General features: G+C 43.0%; 1 protein-coding gene across 3 annotated transcripts; it reads right to left on the bottom strand.

The window, feature by feature from the left end:
* Positions 1-6825: 6825 nt before the first annotated feature.
* LOC124279046 (protein phosphatase 1 regulatory subunit 3G-like) lies at positions 6826-15655 on the bottom strand. Of its 3 annotated transcripts, none has more exons than XM_046714845.1 (3): positions 13944-15655; positions 9934-10025; positions 6826-7476 (listed from the first exon to the last, which is right to left on the bottom strand). In XM_046714845.1, the coding sequence occupies exons 1-2, from the start codon at positions 15209-15211 to the stop codon at positions 9962-9964; spliced, it is 1332 nt and encodes a 443-aa protein (XP_046570801.1). In that variant the 5' UTR covers positions 15212-15655; the 3' UTR covers positions 6826-7476; positions 9934-9961. The 3 variants fall into 3 exon arrangements, with proteins under 3 accessions (XP_046570801.1, XP_046570803.1, XP_046570802.1); XM_046714847.1 differs by having other exon boundaries at positions 6826-7191; positions 13944-15654; XM_046714846.1 differs by lacking the exon at positions 6826-7476 and adding an exon at positions 7485-7701 and having other exon boundaries at positions 13944-15654.
* Positions 15656-17183: the final 1528 nt, after the last annotated feature.

The raw sequence follows: 17183 nt of genomic DNA, 5'->3' as shown, positions 1-17183 counted from the left end.
GAGGTGTAAGTTATATATCCGATATACCCTTCCCGCCTTTCATTCTGTATGAGGTGTAAGTTATATATCCGATATACCCTTCCCGCCTTTCATTCTGTGAGGTGTAAGTTATATATCCGATCCGATATACCCTTCCGTCTTTCATTCTGTATGGTGTAAGTTATATATCCGATATACCCTTCCGACTTTTCATTCTGTGAGGTGTAAGTTATATATCCGATATACCCTTCCGCCTTTCATTCTGTGATGGTGTTAGTTATATATCCGATATACCCTTCCCGCCTTTCATTCTGTGAGGTGTAAGTTATATATCCGATATACCCTTCCCGCCTTTCATTCTGTGAGGTGTAAGTTATATATCCGATATATACCTTCCCGACTTTCATTCTGTGGTGGTGTAAGTTATATATCCGATATACCCTTCCCGCCTTTCATTCTGTGTGTAAGTTATATATCCGATATACCCTTCCCGCCTTTCATTCTGTGAGGTGTAAGTTATATATCCGATATACCCTTCCCGTCTTTCATTCTGTGAGGTGTAAAGTTATATATCCCATATACCCTTCCCGCCTTTCATTCTGTGAGGTGTAAGTTATATATCCGATATACCCTTCCCGCCTTTCATTCTGTGAGGTGTAAGTTATATATCCGATATACCCTTCCCGTGCCTTTTATTCTGTGAGGTGTAAGTTATATATCCGATATACCCTTCCCGCCTTTCATTCTGTGAGGTGTAAGTTATATATCCGATATACCCTTCCCGTCTTTCATTCTGTGAGGTGTAAGTTATATATCCGATATACCCTTCCCGCCTTTTATTCTGTGAGGGTGTAAGTTATATATCCGATATACCCTTCCCGTCTTTCATTCTGTGAGGTGTAAGTTATATATCCGATATACCCTTCCCGCCTTTCATTCTGTGAGGGTGTAAGTTATATATCCGATATACCCTTCCCGCCTTTTCATTCTGTGAGGTGTAAGTTATATATCCGATAGACCCTTCCGTCTTTCATTCTGTGAAGGTGTAAGTTATATATATCCGATATACCCTTCCCGTCTTTCATTCTGTATGGTGTAAGTTATATATCCGATATACCTTCCCGCCTTTCATTCTGTGAGGTGTAAGTTATATATCCGATATACCCTTCCTTGCCTTTTATTCTGTGAGGTGTAAGTTATATATCCGATATACCCTTCCCGCTTTTCATTCTGTATAGTGTAAGTTATATATCCGATATACCCTTCCCGACTTTCATTCTGTGGTGGTGTAAGTTATATATCGGATATACCCTTCCCGCCTTTTTCTGTGAGTGTAAGTTATATATCCGATATACCCTTCCCGCCTTTCATTCTGTGAGGTGTAAGTTATATATCCGATATACCCTTCCGTCTTTCATTCTGTGAGGGTGTAAGTTATATATCCGATATACCCTTCCCGCCTTTCATTCTGTGAGGTGTAAGTTATATATCCGATATACCCTTCCCGCCTTTCATTCTGTGAGGTGTAAAGTTATATATCCGATATACCCTTCCCGCCTTTTATTCTGTGTGGTGTTAAGTTATATATCCGATATACCCTTCCCGCCTTTCATTCTGTAGAGGTGTAAGTTATATATCCGATATACCCTTCCCGTCTTTTCATTCTGTGAGGTGTAAGTTATATATCCGATATACCCTTCCCGCCTTTTATTCTGTGAGGTGTAAGTTATATATCCGATATACCCTTCCCGACTTTCATTCTGTGAGGTGTAAGTTATATATCCGATATACCCTTCCCGACTTTTCATTCTGTGAGGTGTAAGTTATATATCCGATATACCCTTCCGCCTTTCATTCTGTATGGTGTAAGTTATATATCCGATATACCCTTCCCGTCTTTCATTCTGTGAGGTGTAAGTTATATATCCGATATACCCTTCCCGCTTTTCATTCTGTATGGTGTAAGTTATATATCCGATATACCCTTCCCGCCTTTCATTCTGTGAGGTGTAAGTTATATATCCGATATACCCTTCCCGCCTTTCATTCTGTGAGGTGTAAGTTATATATCCGATATACCCTTCCCGCTTTTCATTCTGTATAGGTGTAAGTTATATATCCGATATATACCTTCCCGACTTTCATTCTGTGAGGTGTAAGTTATATATCCGATATACCCTTCCGCCTTTTATTCTGTGAGGTGTAAGTTATATATCCGATATACCCTTCCCGCCTTTCATTCTGTGAGGGTGTAAGTTATATATCCGATACACCCTTCCCGTCTTTCATTCTGTGAGGGTGTAAGTTATATATCCGATATACCCTTCCCGCCTTTCATTCTGTGAGGGTGTAAGTTATATATCCGATATACCCTTCCCGCCTTTCATTCTTCTGTGAGGTGTAAGTTATATATCCGATATACCCTTCCCGACTTTCATTCTGTGAGGTGTAAGTTATATATCCGATATACCCTTCCCGACTTTCATTCTGTGAGGTGTAAGTTATATATCCGATATACCCTTCCCGACTTTTCATTCTGTATGGTGTAAGTTATATATCCGATATACCCTTCCCGACTTTCATTCTGTATGGTGTAAGTTATATATCCGATATACCCTTCCCGACTTTTATTCTGTGTGGTGTAAGTTATATATCCGATATACCCCTCCCGCCTTTTCATTCTGTATGGTGTAAGTTATATATCCGATAGACCCTTCCCGATTTTCATTCTGTGAGGTGTAAGTTATATATCCGATAAACCCTTCCCGTCTCTCATTCTGTGTGGGTTAGTTTTATATCCGATTTACCCTTCCCGCCTTTCATTCCATGTGGTGTAAGTTATATATCCGATATACCCTTCCCGCCTTTCATTCTGTGAGGTGTAAGTTATATATCCGATATACCCTTCCCGACTTTCATTCTGTGTGGTGTAAGTTTTATATCCGATATACCCTTCCCGACTTTCATTCTGTGTGGTGTCAGTTATATATCCGATATATACACTCTTCCCGACTTTCATTCTGTGAGATGTCGTATGATGACAATCAATGACTGTTTACCAACAACATCGCACACCTGTAATACTGCTGAAACAAATACATGCTCATGATATAGTCAGAATTGTACATTCGACTCTGCTTTTAGTAGATATTACTTATCGACGTGGAAAAGGTTTGGCCTCTTCTATTAACATATCCTATATACGCCCTTCCCTCCTTTCATTCTCTGTGATGGAAGTTATATATCCGACACACACACACACACACACACACACACACACACACACACACACACACACACACACACACGCCTTTCAGCTTGAATGATAATTACAATATTTTGTTTTCAACACTTTTATCTAAGGGATAGTTCATAATTGATGGGGTGTGATGCTGATCTTTATGGAGAAGCATGTGCAACGTGAATGACCCACTCCTTACAATTTATTTACAAAGTAAGTGACACCCCCATGCAGCATGTAAAGTACAAAATCAATGACCGCCAACCCCGGCCCCACTATTCCCATAATGTTTAAGCATCGTTTTAAAATTTGTCACGTACAAAATTGCTCTCTCTCTCTATCTCCCTAAAATCATCATCTCCCCACACCCCCAGCCATAATTATAAACGGTCCCCAAATGTGATTTGTTTCGCTTCAGCTTTGAGCCGTACCCAATACAGCTGAACTATGCAACCAACTTAAAGTAAGGATCATGTATAAATGCAGCAAATTCGGTCACAAACACCTGAATACAGACATTTTTTCACAGTTACATAGCAAATTACGACAAAATCAGAATTATTTCAGAACACAATGGGGTGTTTGAACTATTTCCATTAACGTGGCCGATTATATGATATTTATTACGTGATGTAAATTACATGATGCTTGCATTATAAAACAACACAGTTAATGAAAATGAAACGTCGTACACCATGAGAGGTTTGCTTGAGTGGGAATTGCCACACGATATAAACGATTGAATAACTGACGAGTACAAAAATAATTAGAAACTCTTAAGGTGCTTCCAGCCTATATTGGAAAATTAAATGTTAGCTACATATTTGCAGAGGAATATGGAAATATGTAACTGATAATTTTCAGTGTCTCCTCACAAAAACATTAACTAAATCATATTCCGCGCAAAGTTAACCGGGAGCAGTACTGCAGTAAATAGGGTTTTACGAAATTGTGGACTGTTTATCCCAGTTCTGGTCGTATCCCAGTTCTGGTCGCTACAAACGGCTCTACTTACCACACTATCCTCTCGTCCATGCAGGGCACGTCTCCGCCTTCCACACTATCCTCTCATCCATACAGGGCACGGCTCTACCTCCCACACTATCCTCTCATCCATGCAGGGCACGGCTCCACCTTCCACTATCCTCATCCACAGGGCACGTCTCTGCTACACTCCTCTCATCCATGCAGGGCACGGCTCTACCTTCCACACTATCCTCTCATCCATGCAGGGCACGGCTCTACCTCCCACACTATCCTCTCATCCATACAGGGCACGGCTCTACCTTCCACACTATCCTCTCATCCATGCAGGGCACGTCTCTACCTTCCACACTATCCTCTCATCCATACAGGGCACGTCTCTACCTCCACACTATCCTCTCATCCATGCAGGGCACGTCTCCTCACCTCTATCCTCTCTCATCCATACAGGGCACGTCTCTCACCATACACAGGGCCTCAGCCTTCCACTATCTATCCTCTCCTCCCACACTATCCATCCATGGGCACACGTCTCTACTTCCCACACTATCCTCTCATCCATGCAGGGCACGGCTCTACCTCCCACACTATCCTCTCATCCATTTTGGGGCACTTCCCACACTATCCTCTCATCCATGCAGGGCACGTCTCACCTCCACACTATCCTCCTCATCCATACAGGGCTCTACTTCCACACACCCATCCTCTCGTCCATGCAGGGCACGTCTCTACCTCCCACACTATCCTCTCATCCATACAGGGCACGGCTCTACTTCCCACACTATCCTCTCATCCATACAGTGCACGGCTCTAGTTGCCACCACACACTATCCTCTCATCCATACAGGGCATGGCTCTACTTCCACACACTATCCTCCATCGTCCATGCAGGGCACGTCTCTACCTCCCACTATCCTCTCATCCATGCAGGGCACGGCTCTACTTCCCACACTATCCTCTCATCCATACAGGGCACGGCTCTACTTCCCACACTATCCTCTCATCCATACAGGGCACGGCTCTACCTCCCACACTATCCTCTCATCCATACAGGGCACGGCTCTACCTTCCACACTATCCTCTCATCCATGCAGGGCACAGCTCTACCTCCCACACTATCCTCTCATCCATGCAGGGCACGGCTCTACTTCCCACACTATCCTCTCATCCATACAGGGCACGTCTCTACCTCCCACACTATCCTCTCATCCATACAGGGCACGGCTCTACTTCCCACACTATCCTCTCATCCATGCAGGGCACGGCTCTACTAGTGGTGTTCCGATTAATTGAAATAATCGGAGATTGGTCGCAGTGACCAAACGACCAAGCAATCGATCACATTTTCTCATTATTGAACATAAACGATTTTGGAACTACTGTTTTAGTCTTTGAGGGCGGTGGGGTGGCCTTGTGGTTAAAGCGTTGGCTCGTCACGCCGAAGACCCGGGTTCGATTCCCCACATGGGTACAATGTGTGAAGCCCATTTCTGGTGTTCCCCGCCGTGATATTGCTGGAATATTGCTAAAAGCGGCGTAAAACCAAACTCAGTCAGTCAGTTTTAGTCTTTGAAATACTTGACAATGGAACATATCTTAGAAGCTGTCAGGGCCTGAAAACGTGTTTAATTCACTTCACTATCTGAAAAGTCATGACTGAATATTTCTCTAAGACTCCAGGAAGTTTATGTTCATGATATATCAGTCATCACTTTAAAGTAGCAAAGTTGCATCATGTTATACATATCTGTAATTACAACCTGGATAGGAAAATCTGAAAAATGACGCTAACCAATTTTTTTCGATGATTGTTCGTTGGTAATGAAGAAATCATCAATTGTGAGATTTCAACCAATTCCCAACACTAAGCTCTACCTCCCACACTATCCTCTCATTCATACAGGGCACGGCTCTACCTCCCACAATATCCTCTCATCCATACAGGGCACGGCTCTACCTCCCACACTATCCTCTCATCCATACAGGGCACGTCTCTACCTCCCACACTATCCTCTCATCCATACAGGGCACGGCTCTACCTCCCACACTATCCTCTCATCCATACAGGGCACGGCTCTACCTCCCACACTATCCTCTCATCCATACAGGGCACAGCTCTACCTCCCACACTATCCTCTCATCCATGCAGGGCACGGCTCTACCTCCCACACTATCCTTTAAGGTAGTATGCGTTGTGATTGTGAGGAGGTAGTCCTTGGAAGCGTCATGAAAACGTTCGTTGTTGTTTGGCTGAGAAAGCGATAACCTTGTTTATATCTATCATGTATATGAATGTATTTGTTATTTTACAAATGCACAGGGCCAAATAAAATAGAAATACCTCGCAATACAATGTTAGTGAAAGGCCGGATCTGCTGCAAAATGTAACCCGTCTGTGTGGTCTGACGTGGACTGTGATCAGCATACATACGTCACGTCACTCGCGTACCTTAAGCAAACACATACCGGATTCATTCATTCTTTTCACTCTACATGCGGACGATTAGATATGTAATTATAAGGTGTGTATTGCTCATTATTATTTCGTGGTTAACAATCACAATTGCATAAAACCGCTGCTGGTGCAACTGCAAACGTCAACACAACACAAAGACACGTAATTCAACAAACAGTTTTATTGATTGCAGTGTTGGAGAACGGCAACTGCCGGTCTCACATACCAAAGTACTAGTACTTGGTGCAATAACCCATTTCCTGGCACTGTTCAACATGTATAACCTCTTACTTAATAGTGTAGGATGTATGGGGAGTGAGGAACATTTACAATGCCGGCATTCTTTGTGACACAGATACAGTGGCTCTCACTGCATGCTTGAGACCTCCTCCTCCTCCTCCAGTAGTGGTGACACATAGGCAGCCATGTCCTCACACGCACATGATATAATAGCGAGAACAGTGATACGTGTTTCACACGGGAAAGCATGTCCAACAGTCCTTTGTAAACCATACCAGACACTGTATCACAGCTGAGAGCAACAAAAACAATTCCAAGTGAAAATATAGCATCCTGATCGCACCATCCCAAGTCGAACGTTAGTATCACAGTCAAACATAGATTTATAGATTGAATGGATACACAGAATGACACTCGCACAAGAGGAATTACCTTCCAGGTATATCTTGCAGACTCAGTATATCACAAAACATTCAAACGTTCATGTAATCAATAATGTCTATAGTTGTATATCCTTCTAGCCCGGACCCTCCGTTATCTCATGTTGTTAGCATCTTCCTCTTCGTGTCTACAGTTACTGAATTAACACAGCACAATATATGTTATTCCAAAAATAACGGTTTCATATAACGGTGAATATTTTCCTGGAGCAAGAAATGAGATTCTAGTTTTCCATTCACCTTCTCCTACCCCACATACACATGTTGGGTGAAAAGCCATGACCACAACACTATGTGTGGCAAATCATGGATGCTTGCACTAAGGGTCACTACACTGAGTCGTGTCGCCTCAGTGAAACATTCTGCAAGGAGTTACCGGAAATATGAAAAGAAGAAATATACTGTACAGAAATTAAGCAACAAAGCTCTGTAGCTCACCACATCAGAACAGTCAGTGAACTGACAGTTCAACGTTGTTTTGATACAGACATAATGTTTAGTTAAAGAAAAACTGGTGCAAAAGATCCATACCCACAGCAGATAATTTGATGTAACATGGTGGCAGGCTAGAGAGCGGTGTGGTGTAAAGGTTGAACCACGGTAATAATTCATAATGCTGTAAACAATGAAGACTATGCCATACCAAGGAGGATCAACAAAAGCTCACATGACCGTCGGTCTGGTGAGGTGAAAGATATAAAACATCGGTGATACATCACACATAGTGATAGCTGCAATGTGCTGAGTGAGTTTTTTATAAATAGTAACAAACTGGTACTTGTACACACTCGGCTGAACGTAATTCTTGACGCATCTTCAACAATGATAACGTGAACATAGATAACTATAATAGCGTTAACGGTAAATACCTATATACTCTGGTTCCTAGAGGCCGAGATTATTTATAGGCAAAGGATGAATTCACGAGATCCTGATTTAACAATAATACAAGCAACAAAAAACATACATGGAAACAAAAGGGGTTTCTCCATTAATAAGACAAAGATTAGTTGTTCAACAACAAACATACCAATAAGACTAATATTATGCAAGAGTCAACACCATGATATAAATGTCAATAGATGCTGTGATATTGCACAGGATGGGGTTGAGGACGGGATGTCGCAGGATGCCGGGTCCGCCATCAACAACTCGTCAAGCAGATTCAACAAGAAGATAACAAGAAGAAAACCCTCAATACAAAGAGTACTAAGGAAACAGCAGAAACAACAAACTGTCTTAATACGAACTGGTTCGATTTCACAGCACAGTTAAATACAACGATATGTATACCTTATTATTCTGGCTTTAACGACAAGATTTATCATAGTGTACTCGAATTCGTTTCATAGCACAACAGTATGGCTAAGTATGAAACCTACTTACTGCCAAGTACTTCACCCAAGTATAACCGGTCAGGAACCCTTGTATAGTCTCCGACCAGCACTGTCAATCGTCAGCTACAACAGTTTGTCATAACTCATTACCACACCGTGTACTAGCTGGTTATATTGTGGCAAAGATCCCAACACAACAGTGAGTGAGGTATGATGGTTGGTCACCTGCCTAGTCCCCTACTTGGGTTACTAAAACGGTTTTAGTCCCATTAGGAACTGGTCTTATTTCCGATAGATAACGCCGATGGTGTTCTGTAATGCTATGTATGCAATATTAGCATCGCTATGTTTAAATTGTTGCTTGCTGACAATACAACATGAACACTCGTTAAGGTTTCAAATGTTTTTTTCAATAAACATGTGTTTCTATTTCCCAATGGGATTCCACTGTTAGATCAGTATGGACAGGTCTACCCTGTATTAAGTAAATAGGTCCCTAGTCAAGGTATTTCAAGCATCCAGTTTTCAGCATCAAACCATACTGTGGGCATATTGGGACTGGGGTCAGAAGTCACGGTACTAGCGGATTTAATAGCTTTTCAAACCCAACAAAGTTTTCAGTCACACCCTTAAACTACAGCAACTTTAAGAACCTGATTTATATAATTTCCGGATTAACCGCCTTGGATTGAAAACAACGGTTCACGTATCAGTTGTTTAATTACACAGATTAACGGCGACTGAATACATGAAGAATTACGTAGAGAATGAAATGGTGGGCACTGCTGTGACTCTCCTCCAAACAGGACGAACAGCACCAAACAATTTGGGAAGCACGGCAGGGGAGGTAACTGCTATACATCCCTGGCAAGTGTAGAAGGATTTTAACAAGGTCACACATAACCCAAATGCTTGAAAACGTCCATACAGATGTACGTCCGGCAGTTGCAGGTATGCCCCCAACCTTCAAAGAACATTTCTTTCCCTATCCGCCAGCATATTTTTCAGTTTTCCATCCAATACGCCGATTACCACCAAAAAAAACCCACACGCTCACACGCACACGCACGCACGCGCGCACACACACACATGAATATATAAAGCGGTGGGAGTATTTCACGTGTTCACATGCTCCTGTGATATGCGAAAGTTGTCCAAGAAAGCAGAGCCGTTACAAGGGATATTGTCTGTCATTAGTACACATCTGCACATTAAAGGGGTTAGGGCTATCAGTCACGCCATGCAGTCACCACGGACCTGCTTACTGCAAGGGCGGCCTCTGTTGTCAACAGGAGGGGACCTGCAGATGAACAGATGACTCAGGCCTCGGGTCTGGCTCAACACCCGCTCTGAAACGTAAGTCATAACAATCTTGGCATGGCGTCACAGCATGTACGTATCAACTTTCCACTATTTCTGTACGATCATGAAACCGCATTGTATGTGTGCATGACCTGTTCTGAAACATGGTAATGAACAGCTGTTTCCCAGCGAAGAAACCAACCCGTCACGTCTACTTTGACGCCATCAAAACACCATCCCTACCACGACAACACCGACTTGCCGCCACGATTGCCTCTCCGCCACAAGGGATACCCTGAATTTGTTTCACCACTGCTATATCATGAAAATAGTGTAGCCTTTCAGTATTGGTATACATGTGTATCATGATAACTGTACCCTTTCATCACTTGTTTATCATGATAAAAACTTCTCAACCCATTCCGTAAGGCAAGGGTTAGTTGTCGGAAATCATTTGGAATCAGAACATTCAAACACCTCATGTTCGCATGAAACTATCGAACTACAACACATCAAGTCCACGAAACCAAAGCCGTGTGAGGCTGAAGCCAATATATACACAAATATCATGATTTCTGGCAAGACACTGCAATTTGTCTGTCACGATTGTCTTTGTAGACAAGGCAGACATTACGAAAACAACTGCCAATGTCCACGAGCCGCCTCGTGTACAGTAACACGGCCAAACTGTATGCCCTTAAACCTCCTTCTCATTGACGCACACCTCTGGCAAGTTGGCATTAATAGAACATTAAATATATATAATGTTGCTTTTTCAAGCGACATTTCAGTAAAGCTAAATGGTGGCTCTACTTTGCACCTCCGATGATTGCCTCCGGAGAGAAGACGTGGACAATCACCAAGGCACTGTCACTCACAAGAAATGAGTTCAAAAGAAAGCGTGGCAGCTGTAAGGTGAAGTGAAATGGGACCGTTCAAGATCAGTGCACTTCCCTTGTGACGTGCATTGTGGCCGCCTGTACCAGTATGGAGTAATGCCGGTGGTTTTATAGTGTTAAGTCACTAAGATAACATGCCCCAGTATAGCACGGCCACCCAACTGGGTATACTGCCTCTGAACTGACCAGTCCCCTTCTTCTACCTGCTTAATTCCGATGAACTATCTGGGAAACACAAATACCAAATGTTACCTTGTCCGAATACGAGGCGACCAGGCGGCCACCTACCTCCCCGATCTTTCCATTCAACAGATTTGTCCATACAACAGAACACTGTCTACATAATTGTTTCTCACTGAGACAGAACACTGTCTACAAAATTGTTTCTCACTGAGACAGAACACTGTGTACATAATTGTTTCTCACTGAGACAGAACATGAAGTCAACCTTGTGGAACGTTCATACATTCCACCGTGCTGTCACATACACCAAATATAAAGGGTTATAATAAGACAGGAATACGGCACTTTGTGTTCACAGGTTAAGAATAACCCTAATATTTGCCGATTCACGGTGACTAAGGGAAGCGGGGATACACCTGTTGCATTAGTATTGCAACTAGTTATAACAGTGCTTCTGCCGCAGTCTTCTTACAACCACTGCCACGTTAGGTGGGTTTTAGCCCGCTTATAGCAATATCCCAGCAATATCACTGCGGGGGCGCACCAAAATTGGCTTCACACATAGTACCCATGTGGGAATCGACCCGTGCCTTCGGTGTGACGAGCGAACGCTTTAACCATGGCTACCCCACCGCCCCACTGTTTAGAACATATGCAAGTATTTACCGTCATTCAGCGTATCTTCCCTTCATTATCCCATATGAGTGGGATGTGCTTATAAATGAACTTGGTTTCATAAAAATATAAATGAACTTTTTCTGGATGGAATCCACATGTACTATCGACAGGTTGGGGCATCACAATTGTTGCCGATGTATTGCCATGGACAAGTGATACACTTCGATAAAAGTTAATCGAATTAAATATGGAAGAAACTAAAGTGAGTCAAAATTGAGGACCATCATTAAAATTATACACTTTGTTATAAAATACTTCAAGTATCCCCAAATAAAATAGTCCATGTTTTGTAAGTCTAAAAAACTTACATTCTACATCACACTGTACTTTCAAAAATATGGTTCGATGAACTTTACTTGGTCACCTACGAAATGCTTAGTAGCTCCCTTTAGTTATATATAACATCTTAATGACGTTAGTTCGGGGCAGTAGTTAAATGAGTGAGTGAGTTTAGTTTTACGCCGCACTCAGCAATATTCCAGCTTTTTTGGCAGCGGTCTCTAAATAATCGAGTCTGGACCAGACAATCCAGGGATCAACAGCATAAACATCGATCTACGCAATTGGGATACGATGACATGTGTCAACCCAGTCAGCAAGCCTGACCACCCGAATCCGTTAGTCGCCTCTTACGACAAGCATGGGTTACTGAAGATCAGTTCTAACCCGGACCTTCAGGGGTTCAATAGTTAAATGTACACCAAACTGGCGTCATAGATTATTGGAAAAAGTAGACAAAAACACACTTATTACGATATAGTCACCAAATTTCCTAATCATGATAAACATCCAATCATAATAATTGGAACAACTTGGACAATACTTCCACCATTTTCTCCTTATGGTCACAGGACCATTTCTTTTGGAAATCATTTTGGTTTCCATGGCAAACATATACAAAAGCTATTATCTGGATTGATATACAATGCCTGATGATACTGTTTACAACTGGTGGCTAGCTAGTGAGTGCTGTGGCAACCTTTTTTTAATTTCAACTTTGCACATAGTCCTTGATTTGTATTGCCAGTGACGGCCTTCCCAATAGCTGGAACACCTGGTGTCCTTTCATGAAGGTGTCTCGAGAGGCAGTCCCTTACAATAAACCTTGCATGGTACATTCAGCTGTACCGCTCGTACTCTGGCGTCCAGTACAAAACGTGCGCCTATTTATAGCAGCGGCGGCGGCATGTACTTCGCAGCGTACCAGTCTACCTTCTGTTGGCAGGGCATTCACTGTGTAGCTCATGCAGACAGGTGTATAACAGTAGCTATAGTAACACTTGACAGACCCTCGCATTTTACGTCCTCTATAAAGCTAGGATTCCGTAATCGGTAAATAGAATCCACCAGAGACTGACGTGATTTAACCCTTGAGGTGGGGTAGGAGCACTCGACACAAGCTATTACATCATGCTATTACTGTACGACACGCCCTGTGCAGTTACAAGGCCTACCATGTCTTCAAAGGAACTGCAGCACACAGTGGATACAGACAAGGATAACCTATATGGACACTGTTCAGGCGATGTCTAGTCACAGGTGGACTGGTACTGGTATATTATCGAGCGGTCAGCACTTCAATATGCCAATAGTGTACATGACAAGTGTATTACTGATCGGCTGAAACAGCAAGTTATCTGTGGAACAGGTAGCGGCATTACCCCGCCCTCTTGACAGGCTCTGACATGACATTGTTCATCAGTTAGATACATGGCCAACCCACTGTCTGTAATACAGTATATACATAATAGCAGGGGCAAATACACATATACAAGACTCGGGGTATTACTATGTTGTTATTTACTAATGTGTACCCTTAAGCAAACGATCAAACTATCTTACAATAATATGCAAGTGGATATTCTACACTGTTATCTAGCAGTGAGAGAGAAATGTGATAAACATCAAACATCTTTACCACATGAAAATATTCCATATCAGGAAACTCAACAGAACATACCAAATACAGATACACCCATACATATTATATATTTGTATATTATGTAACATAAACAGCATATGAATCTATTCATCCTCTACCTTAACGGTCATAACGGTACCAAATCAGATCATCTCACATGTCACAATAGGAAATTACATTCTTATATTAGAGCGTTTGATCAATGTCTACACTTATAACCAACATGGTCAACGATGTGAGAAGCATATATACCACCTCAACACATTCGGTCAATTATCACTTACAAAAAGTGCATCCAAGAATTCTCTGCCTCTGTTGGGACGGTCTTTGCAAAACACTCAAATACATAGTTCCTTCCCTCATTGTTGTCCCAGAAAACGGTACAGCTGGCAGCATAGGACACGGCGAACTCTAACCTGGATCCCACGTCGAAATTGGCTGGCGCCACAATACTGAAGGAGAACCTATCTGTGGGTCCGTCGCATGAGTTCTGCACATAAGACGCAGCTATGTCGTGAAAGGTGGCCCAGTTGTTAGTGCTGTAACGCACACGCACCATTTTGTTGAAGGAAATGTTCGCAACTCGAATCACCCCTGTAATTGTCATCCCTGTAATGACGGCATTCTCCAAACTAACCTTTTGAGCAAGAACCTTCTTCATGAAGTTTTCTGACGCCCCTGGTTGGGAAAAGCAGGCAGTGAGAAACCTGCTCCCCATTCCACGTCTGTCCTCCTCAAGTCCGACCCGCAGGTCCGCCAGGGCAGACGCGGGCACTTTGGGCGGGGTGTCTACGTTGACAATGTTCCTCACACATTCTAGATCCAACCCCATGGCGTCCGCAAAACGGACAACTTTCTTTCTGCTCGGTGTACCGGGGGGAGTTTTGTTAGTCTTGAGAGAAGATGACTTCCTTAACTCACTACGCGAAAAGTTAAATTCCTTATCTTCATACACGGGACTTTTAGAAGATACAAACTTCAGGAAAGCTTCCTCGGTTGTTGTTTCCAGAAATGGTCGATCGTTTATCTTTATTTTGAGTTCAGGTTTAGCAATAAAATCTGAGTTAGCAATTGTTTTTACAGCTTCCTCGAGTCGCTCTTTATGACCTTCCTGTGTATCTCCAAGGTCAGAGCCATCGGGACTGTAAACAGAGTCACCAGAATGATCGTCGATCTCGTGCCCACCATTTATAGCACTCGCAAAATGATCCAACTCATCATCGATTACATTCACGAAAATACCTTCTTCACTGGGAGTATCCGAGCCCACCGTCTCTGTTAATGAGGCTTGCCTCTCAGTCACTGGTTTCTCCTCCGGGTCCACTGACGACCCATAGTCCTGCATCTCCTGCTTGCTCGCGGCTCCCCCCTCCTCGGCCATCGCTTCCAACAGATGCATGCACTCACTGCACTCAATGCAGTCTCTTAGGCGTTCTCGAGGGTTCTGCACGAATGCCGAACTGACACTATATTCGTCCAAACTGCTATCCCGCACATAGGAAAGATTACGCGGAAGAAAGACAGTCATGTCATCCTCGCTGTCACAATGCATTGTGACTACTGTATGAAAGAGTAAGAAAATACATGTTTCTTATATCAGCTTCCATTCAAGAACGAAATCAAATGAAACATCACCACAAACCTGACACCGCTAGTGATTTCATAATCCTCAGTTTTGCTACTGTCACTGAGCCAGCTGACTGACAGTCTCAAGGTCACTCGACTCGCACGAGGGTTTGTTGATACACACGGCCGCGGCTCGCTGTGGCGGTCATGTTCCCTCTAAGACTGTACAGCCGTTCACTGTGGCTCCCCCACTGTATACTGTATCACACTGTGACCCTCCAACAATGAAGGGTACATACTTCCTTCACAAAGTCACTGAAGGTTATTCGACTGAGTTTACGGCCGTGAATACATCACTAAGGTTAAGTGACGTCACAGAGCCTGACCTCCTGTAGGTCAATAGGGCAAAGGGTACCAGATGTAAACATTGCCACGTGGATTTCAGTCTCAGCTGATGACTCAATATAATCGCTGTGTTCGGTGGCCAATTTCCCTTGAGACACTGTGATATGTTTTGTTCGATGAAAAAACACTAGGTATAAGTAAATGTTGTGGTAAGATGACAGCGTCGTACCCGAAACGATCATATAAATATCAGCAGAAACCATATAATAATGATAATCCTATTATATAGGGTCTCTGAAAGCTGGAGCTAGAAACGCGGCCTGACTACAGCTAGGCATGTTTCATGTGATAATACAACATTTGTAATAACAAACACACATACATACCCCGTTTCACACAGAGCGATGTTACATCAAGCACTATCGATTTCAACCCAGCCAGCTGTACGGCAGGCTCAATAAGACAAGGTGAAACAACGGTCCTCTCACGGTAACATTCTCAGAACCGTTCACGTCGAAGTAAAGTTTGAGTCGGGTCTTTTGTTGTCTGCTTTGGTGTAATTTTCAGCAACGGTCACTGCACTTGAACACAGTTCACATGTTTTGACATTAATTTACTAATGTACATTGCCGTGAAGAAAACTTGAATTCATCATCTCTGTGTTATTCATTGTGACAGAGACCCCAACGTCCACCTTGTAATAAAGATATAATGTCAATCAATGTTTGTTTTTGTTGGAATGTTTTCCGTTTTAATATTTATATTTTGGTATTTATTTCATTCTATTTAAGGGGTCAGCAATATTGTACATGAAAATATTAAAATACTAATGCTTAAAAATTATGGGAAGTGAGTGTTGTGTGTGACGATGGGGAGGGTGGGGTCGGGGTGGTGGTGTCATTGATTTTGTACACATGCAAGTGGGAGTGGTCTCTTACTTTGTACATAAATTTTAGTGAGGGAGGGGTGTCATTCACATTGTACATGCTTCTCAATAAAAATCATCACACACACACACGCACACCACAAAACCCATATATTATGAACGGTCCCTTATGCAGTGATCGACCGCCTCCGTGGTGTAGTGGTTAGAGCGTCCGCCCGGAGAGAGGAAGGGCGCGGGTTCGATCCCCGACCGCGTCATACCAAAAAGACGTTAAAATATGGTACTTGTTGGTCCCTGCCTGGCGCTCGGAATTAATAGGGAAAAAACAAGCACTGGTCGACTCGGGGTCAGTATAGTGTGTCTGGGTGGGGTATTCATGCTTCACTGCGGCATGGTATCTCAGTGGGCTAGCACTATAAAACCAGCTTAAGTCTGGGCTAGTACAAGAAGCCGCAAATACACATACACACGCATGCACGTCGTCATATGAGCGAAATATTCTCAAGCACGACGTTAAACCCAATTCCACCACCACCTATGCAGTGATCAAAACAATGGCCTGCCCGCCTGCCCGAGGCTGGCAATTTTCCTGTCGGGCTGCCTGAAAAGAATCTCCACCAGCCCGATTGTCTAGCTGATAGTTTTAAATACCTCCCTTTTGCAAGCTTCGTATGTATAACACGCGAGAAGATATATTTGAGGCGGGTATCGCTTTAAACTTTCGCTA

This window comes from Haliotis rubra, unplaced genomic scaffold (assembly GCF_003918875.1).
Source record: "Haliotis rubra isolate DU_JTF1 unplaced genomic scaffold, ASM391887v1 Scf245, whole genome shotgun sequence".
Taxonomy (NCBI): domain Eukaryota; kingdom Metazoa; phylum Mollusca; class Gastropoda; order Lepetellida; family Haliotidae; genus Haliotis; species Haliotis rubra.
This window is presented reverse-complemented; position numbering and strand designations above follow the sequence as displayed.

Coding starts and splice junctions, on each gene's coding strand:
- LOC124279046 (XM_046714845.1), bottom strand. CDS start 15,211: ATGCATTGTGACAGCGAGGATGACATGACTGTCTTTCTTCCGCGTAAT. Junction 10,026..13,943: donor AATTCTTGGATGCACTTTTT/GTAAGTGATAAT, acceptor CTTACGTTTCAG/AGCGGGTGTTGAGCCAGACC.